This window comes from Mastacembelus armatus, chromosome 15, assembly GCF_900324485.2.
Source record: "Mastacembelus armatus chromosome 15, fMasArm1.2, whole genome shotgun sequence".
Classification (NCBI taxonomy): domain Eukaryota; kingdom Metazoa; phylum Chordata; class Actinopteri; order Synbranchiformes; family Mastacembelidae; genus Mastacembelus; species Mastacembelus armatus.
This window is the reverse complement of record NC_046647.1, coordinates 11,414,417-11,435,916: the sequence shown is the minus strand read 5'-3', so window position 1 is coordinate 11,435,916 and position 21,500 is coordinate 11,414,417. Positions and strand designations below refer to the sequence as shown.

At 39.7% G+C, this 21,500-nt stretch overlaps 1 protein-coding gene across 1 annotated transcript in view; it reads left to right on the top strand.

Moving 5' to 3' along the window:
- adgrb3 (adhesion G protein-coupled receptor B3) overlaps positions 1 to 21,500 on the top strand; it is a 101,758-nt gene that overhangs the window by 77,271 nt on the left and 2,987 nt on the right. Inside the window, exons 17-28 of the mRNA XM_026309982.1 lie at positions 4,662 to 4,788; positions 5,829 to 5,932; positions 6,047 to 6,149; positions 13,553 to 13,703; positions 15,566 to 15,635; positions 16,032 to 16,098; positions 17,167 to 17,252; positions 17,595 to 17,693; positions 18,085 to 18,256; positions 18,436 to 18,531; positions 19,379 to 19,418; positions 20,782 to 21,461. Of these exons, the coding sequence (XP_026165767.1) occupies positions 4,662 to 4,788; positions 5,829 to 5,932; positions 6,047 to 6,149; positions 13,553 to 13,703; positions 15,566 to 15,635; positions 16,032 to 16,098; positions 17,167 to 17,252; positions 17,595 to 17,693; positions 18,085 to 18,256; positions 18,436 to 18,531; positions 19,379 to 19,418; positions 20,782 to 21,461 (1,795 nt within the window). The remainder of the gene's footprint in view (positions 1 to 4,661; positions 4,789 to 5,828; positions 5,933 to 6,046; positions 6,150 to 13,552; positions 13,704 to 15,565; positions 15,636 to 16,031; positions 16,099 to 17,166; positions 17,253 to 17,594; positions 17,694 to 18,084; positions 18,257 to 18,435; positions 18,532 to 19,378; positions 19,419 to 20,781; positions 21,462 to 21,500) is intronic.

Here is a 21,500-nt window from a genome sequence, read left to right as displayed (position 1 = left end):
TATTTCCCTTTTACGATGCAGTATGACCAAACAGATTGCACTCTTTATGGACAAACATGTATAAGTCATTTGCCATAACTGCATTTGAAAATGATGTGTGGAGAACATCTTTAATATTTCTTCCATTTTAAAGGCTCACACTTTCTACTGAAGTAGAAGAACATGTACCAAATAGTAACGACCTAAAGGATATAATAAAAAAATGTAGAAGACATGTTGTAAAAAATATGGATGCAGCAGCACAAAGTAGTTTAGCTCTGTTTGGCTCTTAAGCGTAGAAACATTATAAATTGATGCAGAGATGAAGAGCAGTTGCAGTCGTATACCTTCACATATACCACAATACACGGGCAAGTGTCCCAAAGATTTACCCATAATTATATATATATATATTTTATTTTTTTATTTATATATATATATATATATACATATATAATTTTTATTATAAAGCTACTTGAGGTGTTGCATAAACATCCATGTGTGGCAGCTTTTGTAATTGTTTTTAAGCTGTTATTGAACAGAAACTGTCCACACATGTTCATTTATTGTGAGATTAAAACCACATCTCATTTCTCTTTGGGGCCTCTGACTGTCCACTTTGCAGTGATGCCTTTATGCTGCAACAGGACGCTGGCAAGCTGAAGTAGTAACGATGTGGGCGATGTTTACAGTAATTCTAAGCTTTGCTTCGGCAGAGACTCTCGATGGACTGATGAGGACACTAACCATGCATTAGTTGATAGCAGGAGGTATGACTGTGTTTGTGTGCGTGACAGCTCAGGATGGGAGTTGGGGTGGATTGAACGTATACACCCTGAGGTAGTGCATGAAGCATGAGGGCAGCTGTGTCATGGTGCTGTGCTGACTCATTTGTGCAACATGAACAGATTTGACTGACTTGCTTCTGTTTGTCTTAATTGATGTACATTGTTTATAGCATACTTTTTTTTACTTGTATAAAGATTCAAATAAGATCTACATTTATAAATGTAGGATTTATTTGAAAATAGTTCTGCTAAAATGAATATTAAATATTAATATTAAAGGTCAACTTTCTCTAGTGATAATAGACACAATGGACACATTAGCAGGTTCATTGCATATTCACTTTGCATGCACCTGTAGAGTTATTCATGTTCTCCCTAATAAATCCAAACAGCAGACGCTTTTGCTTGTCAAACCCTATTTGAAGGTTTTGTTCTTCTGTGGATTAATACGATTTTTCCTGCTACATTGCACTCATTTTACCTTTTCATCCTGTTAATATGCACAGCCAAAAGGCTTATAGAAATTGCCCATCATCAAGAGATTCAAGATGGATGGAATGATTTCCCAGTATTGCCCCTACCCTTCTCTGCCTGTCATTGTGTGTCAGTCTTTCAAGACTTCATCAAATTGCCTAAAGTGCATTGCCTGCATCCTAGTGGCTGGCTAATCTAATGTGAGCATGCAAGGATTTTTAAAGAGGTTGTTGGATGGTTACAACACTAGAAAGCAAAATATTGTGAGCAAAACCGTCTCATATGTAAAAATGACTAATGTGTTACACAACCTATCTCTACAACTGCACTATAGTTTAGTTGCAGAATCATTAAGTCATAGCTTCGCTATTTAATTTGAAAGTGCTAAAGTGTTCTATTTAGATGTCTGAATAAGTTGTGCATTTAATAAGATGGATGGCTGGAGGAACTCAATCTGTCAAAGTTCAGCAAGGAATGTAAACCTAATTGGCATTTTGAGCAACTGTCTCTGTTTCAGCAAGGCACAGAAGAGGATGTAAATACTGAACGTGTCAAAAACTTTCTCAACTTTTGATGTCGCTCTACTATTACTTATCTTGCATCTTGGCACCTAAACATGTTAAAATTGGGGCATTCACAAAGTCTGTCACAAATTTCATTCCTGCAAGTTTTAACACATAGCTGTCAATACTATCACTGCAAGGATGAAAAGCGGTCAACAGAGGGTATGTGATGAGTATCATGTGATCAGTCTCACTGTGGTTAACATCAACACTGACACTTTCTCTTGAGGACATTTTATATTCTTGGGCCACCAAGCCCCCGATAAGGTCAGACTACACATCAAATGTGGCGTGCGCAAATCCCCAGGCAGTAATGTTCTCCCGTCAGCTTCTCCCACTGGCACAAAAGAGAAGCAAACATCTAGCAAGTCAAAAGTTAGAAACAGATCGTGTCTTGTATTGAGTCCTCACCAGGGGAGTGGTGGATTCATCCCGAAGTTATCAAGAAGTAGAGGCATCACACATTCTATCAGTCTATCACGTCACAAAAAAACAAAAAAAAAACAAAACTCATGCATTGGAGAGTTTGCATCCAACTGTGACAATTGTGTTTCAAAAGGTTGATCTCAAGTGGGCAGTTGTGTGAAGAGTATGGTGCTTGTTGGTTCATCATTGGCCTGTCTTACTATCCTACAGGAATTGCCTCAGTCTAAAACAGGCACTTGTCTTTTCTAGCCCAAGCTTCATTGAAATGTGTTCCTGTCATGGATGACTATGTACAGAACAACATCCCCAACAGCTATGGTTTTAAGAAACCTACCACTCTACAACTTTTCCTCCGGGTCTATACTGTATATAGTCTGATGGACCTGTTCAGGCTGTCAGAAACCGGCAGTGATATTTGTTTTAAGACTTGATGCTGATGAAAAGCTTTCAGTGACGTTTTATTCTGTGAAGTTTTCTGTTCTGTTATTTCTTAGCCTTTAGATTAAAGAAGTTCAGTCATCTTCACATATAAAGTATCTCAGAACATTTCAAATGTTACTGTGCCATCCATGTCATTAGTAGAGGTCCTTAGGTGCTCTGTTTTATCCATATTAATAAGTGCAGGTCAATAGTGTTAGACTAATAAGAACCTGCTTGAGAGCCTCCCCACAGGCCTTTATTTACTATCATGAAATGTCAGTGTTTGAAACACAGTTTCTATGGATACTGAAGAAATGCTTCAAAAACTGAAATTGGCACAGCGGTGCATCTGTTATGTTCTGATAGACCTTTAAGAAGTGAGTCTGGGCTCCAGTGGTTTCTGTCATGAGATCAGTGTGAGCTTCATATCTGACGCAGATTTTCTTTTTTGGACAAACTGTCGTTTACTGCATTTAGTTAACTCACTCTATCGAACACTGCGCCTCCCATCCCTCCCCAGTGAACTCCTTTGGGTTTAAAATTTGTTCAAGAAAGCTTTACGCAGCAGCAAAGCAAAACATGCATCTGTTGCTTGCATGAAAAAGTCACAACCCAGTGAAAGCTAAAAAAGAAGGGGGAGATGGTGAAGGTTATTATTGTATCACAGAATGCCCAGAACTGTGACTGGAAATTTGCTCCACGGTCTCTTGCAGGGATAATAAATGTACCTGCCATACTGATCAAATGACATAGCAGCTTTGCCTCACACAACGGAGGCACAGATCAACAGCTGAGCCCTGTATTGTCCTAAAAAAGTGCAATGAATGTTATTATACGTTTGTCTCCACAGCAGCAGCAGGGTGCCGCCGTAGAGTTAAAAGATGAAGTGTCTTGCAGGACAACAGGTGTTTGCTTTAGCCTTTGTGACACGAATATTAATATCAGCTTATGTGTTGCGGCAGAGACTGTGCCCCGAACCAAAGCCACCTTCAGTTGTTTTTGTTTTTTTTTTCTCATAGTGGCTGTTTAATCAATGAGGATGATTTTTCTGAAGATTGGAAACGAGTGGGGGCGAATGACAAATGGAAGAGAGACGCTCCTTTCATTTCATCTACTAGTGGTGTGAAGTGGGGACTGGCTGAAACCATTCGCGCTGCTTCCGCGGGGTGTTATTAGTTCTGCAGTGTTTTTTTTTTTTTTTTTTTTTTTTTTTTTTTTTTTTGCGTAAAGCGCCTCACGCCGAGGAGGGTCTACTTTAGCGTAACATGATTTTCAGGAAAATTCCAAAAACACCCAATATTCCCGTCATATCATTACACTCGCAGGCGAATAAACAGATCCTGCGACAGCGTGCGTTTCTTTTTTCATTGTATCAGCCTCCCCCTCTCACGCCAGCAGAGAGGAACAGAGTATCAATCTGATGCTGTCCACCGTTTCCAGGGTGAAAATCCCCCTAAGGAAGCATTCAAAAGCTGCTAATTAAAACAGCTGAGAGAAAAAAAAATCAAGCGAAAAGGAAAAAAAGGCTGAATAACAGAGCACTGACAGGGGGAGAAAAAAAAACAGGGGAATACAGTCGTTTGGAAATGATCTAGAGGATTAGGAAAATCACGCAGAAAGACGCGCAGGTAAATATGAAACGCTCTTATCTTGTAGCATTATGAGGTAATAATGTTTTGATATCAGTTGTTATTTCTGTGCGTGTAGCGAATCAATCAGCACCGGTCTGCTTGGACAGCTCCGTGCGTCCTCCCCCTCCTCCGCGTCTCTGCCTCTCTATCCGCTCCAGCTGAAATGCTGCTTGTAACCACACAAGAGCCGTGTCGACGTGTCTGTTCGCGTTTTCTTTTTTTCTTTTTTTTTTTTTCTTTAATGCAGCCGTGCTTACGGCTCTATAGCTCTCGATTCAAATAAATAAATAAATAAAAACCCGAAGCGATATCGATAAGTCTGAGAAAGTCGTGCCACCGCTGGAATGAAAGCTCTTATTGCCTCTTCCTTCTTCTTGCAGGAACGATTCTTGGGGAGCCTGGTCCACAAAAGGATGTAAAACGGTGCTTACAGATGCATCCCATACAAAATGCTTATGTGATCGTGTATCTACCTTCGCCATTTTGGCTCAGCAACCAAGAGAAATAGTAAGTAGGCTCTTGATTTGTTAGGCTGTTCAGTGTGGGCTTTATAGGCTAATGTAAAGGAGAAACGCTGCCTCTGTGTGTGTGCGCGCGTGTGCGTGTGCGTGTGTGCTGGTGCGAATGGAAATTGAATCTTTGGAGTGCTAATCCCGTTAAATAGTAATTCAGAGATTGTGGGGGGGATATTTACCGGTTTGCACATAGATTCAGATAACTCTGTGTGCGCGCGTGCACGCGGGAGGGCGTGTGCGTGCTGATGCTTGTGTGTCAGTGCCCTCTTCTTTTCATCAGTCAAATGCACAGTGTGGTCAGGGAGACTAGGCTGCCAATAGGTAACATTTTTTTCATGTTTTCTTTGCTGACATCACAAACCCTGACACATTCTCTAGGTGAGATCCACAAACCATGTTTTGAGCTGATGTGCTGAAATTAAACCAGTGTAGCCTGTAAAGGACCTGAAAGCCTGTAATTCCTGGAGAAGAGAAGTAATTAACACTGAGAACATATATTACTTACACTGTGGCCTGTGCATTCGGACACAAAATGAACTGAGCACATGAAAAACATTTTTTAAAAAAAGACTGTTACCTTCTTCTCCCTCAGGTCAGATGCATTCAGCAGCAGAATGACACATGAATTTAGCAATTTTTGGTAATTATTTACTCACCAGTGGTGTAAATAATGTGTGAAACCACATTTACTAGGGAACAGTATCTGCTAAGGTAGATTAAATTGCAGGCCTACGACTGGTCAGCTCACCTGATACCCTTCAACCTACATTTCAGTGTCTTTGCTTTTACTGTTTTCTAATATTATCTCCAGCTGGACTAGGTGGAAAGTTTTGAGCATGTACAGTACCTTAAAGCCCACACATGCACCTCAGAGCTCACAGTACATTAAGGAAACCACTGTGGACTGCTCAGATTGGTGGTGGTTGTTTTGATTGGTTCCTGCTCTGGGCAACAATAAAGATTTACTGTCTTGCATGAACCACATCCAACTTCCCACTGACTGGTTTGTCTTGCTCTGTCTCTCCTCCACAGACCATGGAGTACTCAGGGGTCCCATCTGTGACATTGATAGTGGGCTGTGGTCTGTCTTGCCTCGCCTTGATCACGTTGGCAGTGATCTACGCTGTGCTGTGGAGGTAACTGGAATACTTTAAGCTTCAACCACATGATGATTTTAAAAAAAAAATGCACTGAACTGAAACCGGATTTTTTTTTGTTTTTGTTTTTTTTTTTTTGTTGTTTTTCTTTAGATATATTCGCTCGGAACGATCCATCATCCTGCTTAACTTCTGTTTATCTATAATCTGCTCCAACATATTGATCCTTGTTGGACAAACACAGACCCACAATGCGGTGAGTCTCATTTAAAGATTTATTAAGCACAGTTTACATAGTAATTGTTCTATATATCAAATAATTCAGCTTGGGATGATGGTGTGGTGGAAAGACCCAAGTGACACTTCACACTGGCCTTATCTAGGTTGTGGTACAGTGCATCATGCAGACTCTTAAAATAGAAAACAACAGTAGGAAATGAATCAATGGTAAATCTATTTCTTCACTTCACAAAAGTTTAATCTACAAAAGAGTGTCTTTCATATGCCATATGGCGACTGTGTCATTGAAACACAAGTATATAATGGATTTAAGCCTCTAACAAGCAAATTACTCATTTTCTTTTTTGTTTTGCACAAAAAGACTTTCATATTTCATCTAAATGGAAAGTAAAGCATTTCTAACTGCTTTACAGTCTACTCAGCTTGGCTCAGGACCATTGGTCTCTCCAGGTGTTTCATTGTCCTCTAGTAAACGTGAGACAATCTCAGATAGTTAGCACCGAGACAGTTATGATCTTTAATTGGCATTAAAAGTGCAAGGCCATGAAGAGAACTAAAAAAAAGAAAAAAGAAAAAAAGGAACAAAACAAGGACAGATAGATCATTTTGAAATGAAATATCAGTGCTAGTTTTATTGCTGTGGTCCAAACATGAAGCACTGCAATCATTAACAAGTCAGAGCAGTTTGGCAGTTAAGGAGATTCAACAGCGTAGGAGCAGGAAGGCAGACATGATGCACACCAGGAGACACAGTGCACCCGTCAATCAAAGACCTAATGAATTTATTGTGATGCTGCCCCTTAAAGGACTCTGCAATGGGGACACTGAAGCACGACTTAAAAGTTGGGTCAGAGGATAAAAGCAGATCATGTGCTTTGATTTCCTGTGCTGTGTGCATTACTGAAATGAGTCAAGGCCATCACAGACGGATGTGAATCGCTTTTTTTGTTGAGATGACAGTGAGAGCGGAAGTTTAGATCGAGTCAGCAGGATTCAGAAGGACGACGGCTATATTTAAAGAAGGACTGCCTCCAATAAATTTGTATCACTTCCTCTCTCCAGCATAGTCACTGGCCAGTAAACAAGTGGCTAATGTAAAAGATTGTTTGGCAAACAGTAGTTGGGATTTACAAGCTGCCCACACAGATGCCCTTCTCAGTCATTTGGCAACACTACAGAATGACACATTGTCCGATTACACAGACATTTTATTGTGAAACAATACTCTCACTATTCCTTTACCTTTTGCAAGAAACAACAGCTTTTTCTCATCTCATTATTTCTCACTCTTAATTAATCCATCTTTTATAGTTTTCAGCTCAAACTCATTTGGCTAGTATTTTACCATTTGGACATTATTATGCTGTAGAGTTGAGTAGATTTAAATATTCCATGTAAAACAGAGCCAAAAATCTTTTAAAATGCTTGCAAATGTTTACGCCTGTGGGGGTATTCCATCACTACAAATGGTTTTACTTGTACTGTACAACATACTTTATCTTTATAGGGGAAACTATTCTGGGAGCAGATGGGTCTACCAGCAGTTGGGGCTCATATTGGACCAGACCCTTACTCATAAATCAAAAAGCCTCCTTCTATTAAATTACCTAAGTTTGATGAAAATTGAATTATGAATAATGAATGAATGAAAGACAAGAAAAATTGTCTGAAGGCTTTTGTAAACCTTAAATGTCTGGTTCCTGATGACACTATATATTAAATATGACCAAAATATAATAATTGAATTGGTTCAGACATCACACACATGATAAGTTCTGTTGTTTCCTTGCATTACATAGGCTATCTGGCAAACAGTAGTACCCAAGAGTAAAAGCTTCAGGGCATTTTCAAAGCTGAACCGATATGAAGCCTTGTCAGATTTAATCAGCGCTCCAGTCATCTCCCGTCTTGATTATGAGGACCACCACTTAACATGGAAGACTCACTCTGCATGCTTCTAATAGGATAGCTGTCTCTGAAATCTGCAAAGAGATTAGGTGGTTTTCAGAAATTCCACTGACATACTGAAGCTGTCATTTCAGTGAGTCTCAGAGTGACTTGACAAACTACCTTGAACGACTCACAGGGAGCCAAATTAAATCAACACTGACTCAGTTATTCAAAATGGGCCAATATTGTTATATACACTAAACGTTAAAGCTGCACTCATTAAAAGCTCAGTGTTTTTGGATTAATGAAGGATCAAATGATTTTGTGCAAAGTGAAAGAGGTCACTCATCATGATAAACCCACAGTGAATCATCACCTAACTGAAAAGTTCAACTCTGTGGTGCATTTTAGCATCTTTCAACTCATTGTTTTGGTTTTAGATCTTGCAACTCTACTGATTTCTTGTTTCCAGCAGCAGCAGTCAGCTGTTCAGTGCAAAGCTACTACCTGCCACAGCATCAAATGGCAGACAGACAATGTTAACGACTAGCTGGTGAAAAGAGCGAAGCATTAAGCTGCTACATACAGACATTTATCCTGAGGAGTGGGCGAAGAACATAAACAGAGAAAAAAAGTAACATGAATGTTGAATTTAAATGCATCAGATGGTCACAAATATGACTCAAAGTAAGTGTTAATACTACTCTGCATCTGTTGCAGATGTGTAATCAGACAACTACTGCTAACACATTTACATATTAGTTTTTTAATATTTCACTACTGTGTTTATAGCTTGTTGCTTTTCCTCAAAATGGCCAAAAAACTAATCAACACACACGCTTAATTATAAAACTTTGCAATTCTAAATCCTTTTTTATTTTGTTTAAAATTAAATTTGTATTTCTAAAGTGGATGTACAAAAATAGCACAACATTATACTATTTCAAAACATAGAATAAAAAAATGATTATAAAAAGCTTTAACTAGACACCTTGAAACCAAATCAGCTCTTCTGAGTCTCATCATCTCCACTGATAAAATACATTGTTTTTGGTCTGTGAGCTTCATTTGTCTTGTCAGTCTCCATAATGCTATGAATAAAACTTCCAGGGCAGTGACTTTATTACTATAATTCTTTGTTCTTTCTTGAATGTGTCTTTCCTGTAGTAATAATATTTGAGAAATATTTCATCTGTTTGATACAGTAGAACCCAGTGTTTGAGTGGTAGGCCAGCCAGAAGAAAAAACATAGCCCTTGTTTGGGTTTAATTGCCTTGCTGCCTGACACTGCCTCACTTGTTTTTCCTCCATCTCTTCTAAGAAATGCATATAATTGGCTCTACTGTTTGTGGATTCAGAGGTGCACATCATCTAATAGAAATCATCTCTTTGCTGAGGTGTCCTGTGGGAGCAGGAAGACAGTGAATCACCTTAGCCTGTCTTTTCCTTTGTCCTCTGTTGTTGTTCGTCTTGGTTTATAGAAAAGAGAGAAACAAAGAAAATTGCACACTATTGGTTCTGCCAGAGAAGGTAGCATTAGGCATTGTTGGAGCTGGAGAGGATGCATCTGTAAGATGTTCTTCCTATAATGAGTGAAAGTACTTTAAGTGAGATGGGTTCAAAGTATCAACCTGTTCTTATACTACTAAGAGAAGACAATAAATCACTAGAAAATTGCCAGTCTTTATGAAGTGATAAAGAAACCAGTTCTTAGTATGTTGTAAAGTCACATCTGGACTGAGCACTGTGAGCTTTTTAAGATTACCACTGGAATAAAAACACCTTATCTCCTTTCTGGTGCGTAAACCACCCAACACATCTGGAGATTAAAATGAATCACCTTGTTTAATGCATGCATGTCACATGTCAGCACAGCCTCTCAGAGCCAACATGTGGCCCTAAATGAATTCTGTTAAAATTAATAACACTTCATATGACCTTTTGTAAATTCAGCCTCTCCATGTGTTTACAGCCAAAAACCAATCTGAAAATCGTGAATACTGACTGACTGATTTTAATGATATTGCAGCATAAGCAACATTTGAGAGGCACAGAAAGGAGGGATTTGATTTATGATTGCCTTTCAGTCAGGGGTTACGCTTTGAATGGAGACAGTCAAAATCCAGATTCACTAGATCGTTAGTTCCTAGCTGTCTAACAGCGGGAATCTGTAGAGGTTCAGCAGAATGATGTATGTAATATTTAGAGCTTTTAGGAGTGTTGTCTATTGAAATAAGTATGCAGAAGTAGAAGTGTCCTAAATGAGTTCACTTCAGGTTGGTACATCCATAGAACAGGAAGTAGAAGTAGGCATTTTTCTGGCTGCAGTGGCAGTGTCAGTGCATTTTGCTCACTGTTTCTGTGTGGTTCAACAACACTTTGCAACCACCACCACGCTTTGTTGGTGTTTGGACTTTTTAATCTCCTCCACCCATGTGCCCACTGTATAAAGCAGTGGACACTTGTTGCTTGATTCGAAAGGAGAGTGCTTCAATCAAAATAACAACCAGCCTCCTCCTCCCACACTGATTCAGAACTGTTGGGAAGATAAAAGTACTGCTCTAAAGTCTGGTTCAGACTCTTTGCAGGACTGTTATAGATAGAGTGGAGTTAATGTGTTTCTCTCCAGTAAGCCAATTCTTATTCTCTTTATGGGCTTGTAATAATGGTAAAAATATGTATTATTTTTATGTTTAATAATATGTCATTGCTCTGTTTTTCATTTTAGTAGGCTATTATTGCATTATACATCAGAGCGCATGGCAATCTGCCTTTCAGTTCTTAATATCTGACAGAGCATTTAGGCCTGGCCCAGACCTTTTAGTCAAACTTTTGTCAGGCCTTGGCATGAAACACTTAAAATTCTTGTCCTGACCTTAAACTGCCATTGACTTAAGTACACGCCATTTCTCTCTACCCTTACTGTCATGTCTATCAGCACTGCGATGTTTTAATGTGGTCCCTTCCTCAGTTCCTCAGTTTCCATGGATACTGACACAGAGTGCTCAACATCTCTTGGCATTTGCCTTTCTAAAGGGCAATGCGAACTCTAGGTTTCAACTTCTTTTCTATATGACTGCCTGCATTCAACTGCTGCTATCGTACTGTCCTCATAATGTACTGTCCTCTCTTGTCAAATGCACAGTTCTTACTTTTGAGGACAAATGAGGCTGGATGCAGCAGGCGTCCAAGTAAACCATGAAAACATAACGGTTGCATATGACCTGTTTCCTAGAAACAAGGCAGACTCTATTTTCAGCACCTTGGACAGCACATGATCAACAGCAACACTGGAATTAGCTTTGGATGAAAATCTACAGGCAGTATAGCTACTGTACATAACAGCCCCATATGGTTTACCTTTTCCCTGTTGTCTCCTTGCTTAAAAATCTGTATGAAATACAGCTTTTTCACATTGATCTGTCCAGTAATATTCACATATGGCACAGTAATATGTTAGCATAGAGATCACTATACATATATTAAATTTCAGAGGCAGAAATATATCAAAAGTAGAGTATTCATAGCCATGATATAGCATGGTAAATCCTATTTAAATCTTAATAAACAAAGATTTACGGCATAGGATGTGTGTGTGATTTCTACAAAAGCAGCTGTGAGCACCTGTAATTTCCACATGGACAGGTGGCCATGTGTCATGGGAGCTTCATATGCTTTGATTTGATGCATTGCTTTGGTACTTTCATCTTCACAGCATTAGCAGCTCTAAAGTAGCATAAATCAAAGCCTTTCATTACAGCAGAAACGCTTTTCTGTCACCTATACAATTGAACACTACTCTTATTAGCAAATAAAAAGATTTGCCTAAAACATGGTTTACCCCTAATTTATGCTAGAGTTTTTTCTTTTTTCTCTATATTTCCATTCAGAATCTACTGATAAAATACGAAGTTGACTTTCCCAGCATGCCATAAAGACTTTGGTCGATAAAGGTACATCTTAAGAGGCTGGATATTTTATCACTTAAGTATCAGAAAATGTCCTCATTCTCCAAAAGAGCAAACTGCTGATCTATAAGCTTTATAACAGTTTGAATCTGCCAAAATGGACTCATATAGTAGATTGCTGTCATAGCACTCACCATTTATGTTGCCTCAATTAGATAACATATTTTTCAGCAGATTCCCATTTTTCGGTAACAAGATTTGGCCAATAATGAAATTGTTCCATGTTGAACTGTAAGTTTAGCGCACTACTAATGTTACATTGCCAGTCGTATACTATATGCGATTGCCACGTTGCATCAGAAAATTACAGTATGTATTTAATGTATTCTATCAAGGTAAGAAGAGTGGTTATATTTTACAGGGTATTTATTGTACACACTGATTTTATTTAAAGTTGGCCATAAAAACTTACAAGCCTGCCAAGTGAATTTAAGTATCAAATACACATGGAAATATATTGTTTTAATGTATATACTGCAATTACTACAGTTAATCTTACACGAATCTTCATGCATATTCCCGACCTGAATCCACATTTATGTACATAATATTCCTTGTGGGTGTAGGTAAACAGAATTTCTCACTTCTCTTGCATGAGGTAATGCAGGATTATTGTCTCATGTGAACCCCATGAGCACTACAGGAGATGGACGGATTTAGTGTGCTTTTCTCAGTCGGGATTTAAAGCGTACGGGAGATCTCACAGTATGGTGTGGACGCCCTGGGATGAGATGATACACTTCAATCTTTCCCTCTTTGTGCAGCATCACTCAGATTGCCACAGCTTCACACTGCAAACAATCTGAACTGAAAAACGCTTAATCTCGTCTCACTGACAAATGTCAGCATGCAATGACAAGATTCTTAAGGATACTTCTTTATTTCTAATCCTCTTCTAAACAATCCCATTTGGAGATGCCTTCCCATGTAACAAAGATGGACAAGCTAATAGAGCTGAGGAGTGTCACTACATTGTCAGGCCTGAAAGCAATCTGTCACCTCCAACGCGTGCATTCTGTATCATTTAAGCAGTGTTGTGGTTTGTCTCCTGTCTGTGTAAAACAGTTGACCTTGGCTCACATGCCTCTAGGTGGGAACCCCTGCATACTAATGAGTGTTAGTGCAGAGGAATTCTACGCCATGGCTTTCTGTGTCAGCTAGCCTGGCTCTGATCTTTACTACTATTGCCACCTCTGTTGCTGCAGTTCAAACTGATGCTTGGTTTCATTCATTGCACAGGATGGGCATTTCAGTAGATGGTCCAGACAGGCAAATGGTGTCGGCGCTGCAAGAATAGTTCAAGGAAGTTAAGGAAATATCAAGATAATCGATGTGTATCCACAAGGAACATTTTGCTACACAGGAATCTGTACCTGTAGAATCTGATGGCCTCTGTGTTTTTTTTTTTTTGTTATGCAGAGCTATTGTGTTGCAGCAGCACCTCTGTTTTTTAGCTAATGGTTTTGTATTGAGCTGCGTTTCGGTAAATGCGGCGCCCTGGTTGAACGTACAGTCAATGAACATACTGTGTCTTTCTGACTCATTTTTCATGTATCAATAGGGCGTCTGCATCATGACGACAGCCTTTCTGCACTTCTTCTTCTTGGCATCATTCTGCTGGGTCCTCACAGAGGCCTGGCAGTCCTACATGGCAGTGACGGGAAAGGTTCGGACCAGGCTCATCCGCAAGCGCTTTCTGTGTCTGGGCTGGGGTAAGTAAACAGCATGTTTCTGTAAACCTCTCCATTATCTCCCATCATACATCACAGCTGCCATTTTCCCTGAGCCAAGGTTTCTTTCCAAGTAACTGTACATCTTCCCCGTCTGCTGTTCTCATCCTCTCTATGGGGCAGCCAGAACTTCGTCCTATCAGGCTCTTTATTGTGATGCTTTTGTGCTCCAGTCAGGCTCTCTGAAGGCTGGGTAAATGGACCGGCCTTGAGCGGTGAGGGGAGACAGACTGGTGCGCCTCTCCCATAGCAGGCTGCAATGACCTTATGTCTGATAAAGAGGGTGTGAGCCGAGCATTTACACTGCAGCGGAGTTCATTTTATCTGAAACCCTCAGAAATGGAGCTCAGGAGAATGAAATGTTTGTAAAGCTGAAATGTACTGAATTTCTATCTCAAGCTTGGTTTGTGTATAAGGTGTTTGAGTACACATATTCTGAAATGCTCTGGATGTAATGTTCAATCATTTGTAACATCAACCTCTATCACAAAGGACATTCAGGTAACAATGTGCAGCCAGTTTATGTTTTTCTTTTATTTTACTGCAATATTCTGAGCCGTAATCCATTAAATACCCACTGCCTCCCACGCTGTGATCTCTGCATTTGAATATCACATCACATCATCCAGAATATAGATCCAGCACGAAATTTCAGTGCATCCACCTGTTTGTCACTAAATGGAGGTTGGCAAAATATGTGTATAAAAATTTTAACGATTCAAATTTTTCTTCATTTGATAAATGTCAGTATGACTCCTCATCTAAAACGTTCTTTCTTAGACTACTAGAAATCTCTCCTTTAAAAAAAAAATCAATTTGATTATGAAAGAGCCCACACTCATTCTTCTTGTTACCTAGCAACAAACAAGGCTCTCTTAGTCATTGCAGTGCCACTGCTTGCTGCAAAAAAAAAAAGAAAAAAAAAAAAAACATGGACAAAAGCTGTTCTACAATCACATAGATTTTTAACATAAAAAAACAACACGCCACAACAGACAATTAGTAATAAATAAGACAGTGTCTTGTTGTGAGACAGCAAAAATGTCTAACTTTTTTTTTTTTTTACATACATAGACATGAAAATAAAATTACTGTCATCCTCTAGAGATTACCACTAGTTTTCAAAGAGAAGCCAAAACGTTTTCAAATCAGATTTCCTTAGCAACGTGCAGCACATGGTACCTGTTGTCTCTTAATTCAGCCTGTTTGAAGTGAGGTGTCTCCACCAGGCTGGTGCCTGCGCAGTGATTTATGACATGCTTGTGTATACTCGGCACTCTTTACCTCTTCAGCACTGCGGAGAGGCACTGGATGGCCGCAGGGTCTTCGCCTCGTGCCTCCAGGAAACTGATTACATCAATAGCACCTGCTTGAGCTGCTCCGAGAGGAACAGCATTAGTATTCGGAGCACATGGTAGTAAGGACCAAATCTATTAAACCAATCTATAATGAGGAGCCATACAGAAAAAAAAAAAAAAAAAAGTCATATAAAACCTGTGGATGGACGTGAAATTTCTTACAATACAATGATGACATTTCACTCTGTGGTTTTCTGGGCTCGATGCACTGCTGCCATTTTGTCAAAGCACAGTACAGTCTGTTCTCTTCTGCCACTTAATGGAACACTGTACAGTGTGACTGAAATATTGAAATGAATATTGTTAATCTTATAGTCTGGGATGACTGGACAGTCTGTAGCTGCAAATAGAGTGAATATAGCTGCACTCTGTTTAATGACGGAGAGGCATAGATGCCGACTTTCTCTGCACTGGGTTTATGCTCTCAGTTCTGACAGCCAACTAGAACAGCTCGAATAACTATTGATCGCTTTTTTTCTTTTTAAGGACTACCAGCTTTAGTGGTTGCTGTTTCAATGGGATTCACCAAAACAAAGGGCTATGGGACACCCTTATAGTAAGTTTTCCTTTCCTCTCTGTGCTTATTATTCAGCATATGCAATAGGTTCATAGTAACACTTAAGAATAATGATTAAATGCTTCTGCAGTGGTTTACTTATCCTAAATAGTGCCATAAGCAAAGTCCCATGAACCCAATCAAATTTCAAAATAGCGCAGCAAGACCCCAATTTCATCTGAGTTGTATCCCTGCTGGATACCAAATGCATAAACACTGCTTAAAATCTCTTTAGCATTTTATTACCCTGTGAAACTTTGGAAATAGAGTTACAGCATATGGCACTTCTCCCCTGACAATTGAGGGAAATACAATTGTATGCTGGTGTGCACCATTAACTTAGATGTTAATGCCTTGGTGGGAGCTAAATGCTTTTTTTTCCTGCTTTCCCTCCAGCTGTTGGCTGTCTTTGGAGGGTGGGCTCCTGTATGCCTTTGTTGGACCCGCAGCTGCTGTTGTTCTGGTATGTTTCAGTCATCAGATATATATGTTTTTTACTTTTATATGCTAAATAAAATGAAAAATTGCTACAGAAAAAAAGAGCAAAAGCTTGAGGCATCAGTAAAATGTGCGTTTATTCAGCAAGCATTACTATCCAATGTACAGTCAACCTGTTTGAGCAACATAAAGTCATTTTAGCAGTGGTACAGCATCAGTGTGATGCAGTTGCACATTGTTAAAACTATGAAAATCCAAAGGAGGACAACACTGGTTTCAGAGTGTCCCATCAGGCAATGTGCTCAAGTAATTTCCTTTCATTAACCATAAGAGTGGTGAGTTCATGAAGTGCTGACGCATCAGATTTGGTCAAACTGTAATATACTGTGGTATTTTAATGAGCTTATATTTACATTGCAAACTATTTTACTATGTAAATCACAATGTCTCTGTCAGTGAGACAAAGGACGTCAAGCACCAAAAAAAAAAAAAAAAAGCTCCGACATGAGAATGAACACCATACTGCTGCTATCACTGTACTGATATTATAACATCATGTGTTTCATGCAAAGCTTGTTGAATAAAAACGTACCCTAATGTATTAGTATAAATACTTAATGAGCCCTTTATCTCAATGAAAGGAATTCGAAATAGAACATTTGTCTAACATTATAAAGAATTTTCTATCCAGCCACTGTAAATTTTCTTCACTTTTCTATTAAGCTAGGTCCTTCTAATAATAGGAGAAGGTGCCTTTGAGAAGACAAGTGTTTCTTGTCACACAGAGCTTTTCTTACGGCTGTTGTGCTGGGATGGCAGTGCAGGGCATGCCTCATCCATTGGCTGAAATGTCACAGAGATGAGAAAACAATACAAGCTAGAGGTTAAAGGTCTGTGCATATGGAAAATTTAAAAAAAAAAAAAAAAAAAAAAAAAAAAAAAAAACCCGCAGGATAATTACATCAATCACTAAGTGGCCACCGAGAATGTCAGGCTGGGAAATTAAACAATATATCTGACTATGCTTTTGAAATAATATTGTCGCAATTGATTTAGTGTAAAGCTAATATCCCTGTTCTCTTCCTACTGACAGGTTAACATGGTGATTGGTATCTTGGTGTTTAATAAACTGGTGTCCAGAGATGGCATACTGGACAAGAAGCTGAAGCATCGAGCAGGGTATGACAGCACATCCTTGTTAGTACCTCTGTTTTTCTTCTAAACATTGATATTCTTAATGTCATGCAAAAATGTACACATGCTTTGATTTTCTGATACATAGATCTAGACCTCATTTTCATGCCGTTGAGAGGAAATTACAGGCATAAACATAAAGAGGTCAGAGCTCTCTCGGGAGCGACATGACTTTGTATTTCTTTGGCAGAATCAGTCCAAGTTGAAAATCATTAAAACGCCCACACATTGGCTGCTTCTGCTGCCGCTAATATGACAGGGAGAATTTAAAGTCGGGGTAGTGGCTGTTAGCGTTGTTTGTCATGCTGTTGTCTCTATGTCCCACAGACAGATGAGTGAGCCGCATACAGGATTAACTCTCAAGTGTGCCAAATGTGGTGTTGTATCAACAACTGCTTTATCAGCAACTACAGCTAGCAATGCAATGTAAGTGGCTGTCAGTGTCTCAGTCAATAAGCTGATGCTACAGGGAGTCCCTGCATATACAGAGTGTCCAGCTCTACAGTTTAGACCACCTCGCAGTCCACTGCAGCATAAACCTTTGCTCCAACCTCACACACTCACACTCACTCCTATGGGCAATTTAGAGTCACCAATCAACCTGACATACATGTTTTTGAACTGTGGGTCAATGTTACATGCTAAATGTAAACTAAATGTACATTGCTACTAGCATGCACATTGCAGCCCAGCTCAGCTGTCACTATGGAGGAAAAAGGCTCTGATGGAGATACTATCACTACAGACCCTGTCGTGTTATCTACACCATTTCGCTTACTTTTATTTCCTCAACACAATACTTCCTCTCTTTTGTCAGGGCGTCCCTCTGGAGTTCCTGTGTTGTCCTACCTCTGCTGGCCTTGACCTGGATGTCTGCAGTACTCGCCATGACAGACAAGCGCTCAATCCTCTTTCAGATCCTCTTCGCTGTGTTTGACTCACTCCAGGGTTTTGTCATTGTGATGGTGCACTGTATCCTACGGAGAGAGGTAGACAGTGATTTGATGTCATCTTCCTTTCACTCACAGTCTTTTGCGGATTTTGATAAACTGTACAAAGTGTTTTTTTTTTTTAATTTAAAACATTGCAGTGAATAGATTATCTGAATTATTAATTCAATTTTGAAACACATGATATGCAGTAAAAATTTGATTCCTCACGTCATTAGGTCCAAGATGCTTTCAGATGTCGGCTCAGAAACTGCCAAGACCCCATCAGTGGAGATGCAACAGGAACCTTCCCTAATGGGCATGCTCAGATAATGGTAGGCACAGTTACCCTCTGTTATCTGTAACTATTAGATCCTCTATAATTTAAGCAGACCCAATGTTCTCTGGTTATTTATGATACAAATGCACACCCCCTTTTTCTGCATTGACCTTAATTTAACTTGTGCTCTTCATGGAGTTTCTTTTTTTATTTTTTATTGTTTAGTTAAATACGGCCTTTCAAACATGAGGCATTGTTTCTTATATGTTCATAATTTTTCACACACACAAAGCTGCAATTAGATGCAGGGTAGACACTTGGCCCTTTGATAAATGGCAATAGTTCCCTCTGGTTTTCTTAGGCCCTAAGCCCAATTCTTTATTTCTGTTTGATTGAACTTACAGTCCATGTTTGCAATGCATCCCTTTCATTTCCTCTCACGGGGTAATAGAGGACCGTTCCCTCTCTGACCTTTGAAATGGGACACCAGTCTCTTCATCTAGGGCGACGATGCCACTGGCACATCATAGCAATGATCTGCCATTAGTATTCTAATACCCCTCAGAGTGAAATAGTTTTCATGATAGCAGAATGGTGTCAGGGCCCCCCTGGTTCAATACAGTCATTAGCAGTGAGCAAAAATGCTTCCCAGCTGGTGCTGTATTTTTTTTTTTTTTCCAGGAATGTTTTATTGATATATTGTTAGGTTGAAGCAGAGAAGAAAATGACTGCTCTGCATTTTTCAACAGTGTTTGGAAATAATAATAAAGAAATATTGATCCTAATATTGCAGCTGGCTTTTACAGATGATGCTTCTGCTTTAATATATAGACTCTAGACAGTATAAAAGGCTTATCTTTATCTTTAGCACTAGTGAACATTTGACTGCCTTCTACTTACAGACGGACTTTGAGAAGGATGTGGACATTGCCTGCCGATCAGGTAAAGAACAGATGGTTATTAACAAGATTCTCTTTGCCTTGCATGTGAAAGACCCAAAAGATGTTGTAAAAAATAGCTCAGGTTACATAACCAATGATTCCCAAAGGAATTTTTCACAGTTACCAAAACACTAACTTTAATCTGAGAACAAAAGTATATAAAGAGAGTTGTTGGATATTCATTTTATTTGTTGGTTTAACTGTGATAAAAGAATGCAATAAATGAGAACAACATAGCTTTTTGCATCCTCCGGCAGTCCTGCTTTGTAATTATGCTTTTCATTAACATATTAATGCTATCATAGAAGAGGTGTTTGGGTACTATGTCTGATTTCAGGAAGATTTTATTTTTCTGTTTAATTCATACTGGTGTATGTGTAAGTGTATGATTTAGTATCTTGAATGAATAGTAATAAGAGACTGTCCAGGTTATCCTGCAAGTAACTGTGGCGGCAGCATGCACATATGTAGAACCTCGTCTTTCTCCAATCCCTCGCAAACCAATGAAAAACACATCCTAAATGGATCTGCAGGGAATAACCAAGCTGGCTATTATTCAGAACTCTTCGAAACACTGCTTGTTAAGAGAAGAAAAGGGCTGTCGGTCTCCTTTGACCCATGTTACTTCCTGCTGTGCAGCCTTGTAAAGTTAAAGTGGACATACTCGCTACAAAAAGGCAGAGTAGACAGGTGTCATTTATAAATCATGACCAGCTTCAGACTGAAGTAGAGCCGCAGTCAAAGAGAAATGCACTTTACAGATTACTCTCTGGGGCACATAGGATTTAAGTTGGTTGTTTACAAAAAGGGATTACTGTCAGCAGCAGAAGTAATAGTCTGCTGTGTCACTCCTCAGAATAAAAGTGTAAACTTTAATCTAAGGAATTATTCAGATTCAGACTGTTTTCCAGATGTTCACACTTAGCATTAAATTAAACTCAAAGGAAAGGTGAGTAATAGATTATTTGTGGTCCTTGTAATCTCCTCGCAGGCCTCCCTTACAAACATAATTTATACTGATTCATGAGGCAAAAATGCTCAGAGGGAAGGACAGTGTGTTCTTATTAGCAGAAGGCTTTATGGAATGGATAGTTGCTAAATTAGGATCAGGAAGCTGCTTGATGTAAGGATGAATCCTTAGTACCCTATTTACTGTAACATCCTCAAGACATAACTGTATCTGCTGTTGTTTCCCCTTAAATACACAGTTATTTCACCTGTCATCATAGTTTTTCCTGTGCTGCACTAAATCCTTTGAGAGTCGGTTCATATTTATTACAATTCTCTTGTTGGTCAGGCAAACTGTGATGCTACTTACATTACTGAGAAATTCCAACTAATCCCTATATCACTCTGCCCTGCAGCACTCCATAAAGACATGGGCTCTTGTCGTGCTGCCACCATAACTGGCACCCTGTCTCGCATTTCCCTAAATGATGAGGAGGATGAGAAGGCCCCTGAGGGCCACAACTACTCCACACTGCCTGGCAACATCATCTCCAAAGTGATTATCCAGCAGCCTTCGGCTCTGCACATGCCGATGGGAGTGGGTGACCTGAAAGAGCAGTGCATGGCTGACAGCAACGCCGACATGCGCCGCACTGTTTACCTGTGCACCGATGACGCCATGCGCCAGAGTGATCAAGACATGGGTGGCCATGACATGGAGGGCCACTCTGTGCAGGGCCAGATGATGGAGACAGACTACATAGTTATGCCTCGTGCCTCTGCAGCAGCGATGTCAGGGTCGGGTAACGTGCCCACCCTGCTTAAAGAGGACACCAAGATGAACATCACTATGGATACGCTGCCACACGAGAGGCTGATGCATTACAAGATGAGTCCCGACTTCAATATCAGCCCATCAGGCATGGACCACATGAATGTGAACCTGGAGCAGCAGTATCCTGGTGCTCCAGAGCAGATGCAAAACCTGCCCTTTGAACCTCGCACGGCTGTTAAGAACTTCCTCGCTGAGATGGAGGAAACAGCAGGGCTTTCTAGGAGTGAGACAGGGTCTACAATATCTATGAGCTCCTTAGAGGTACATATGCTCATGTGGATGAAGTGCAGAGGATACAGA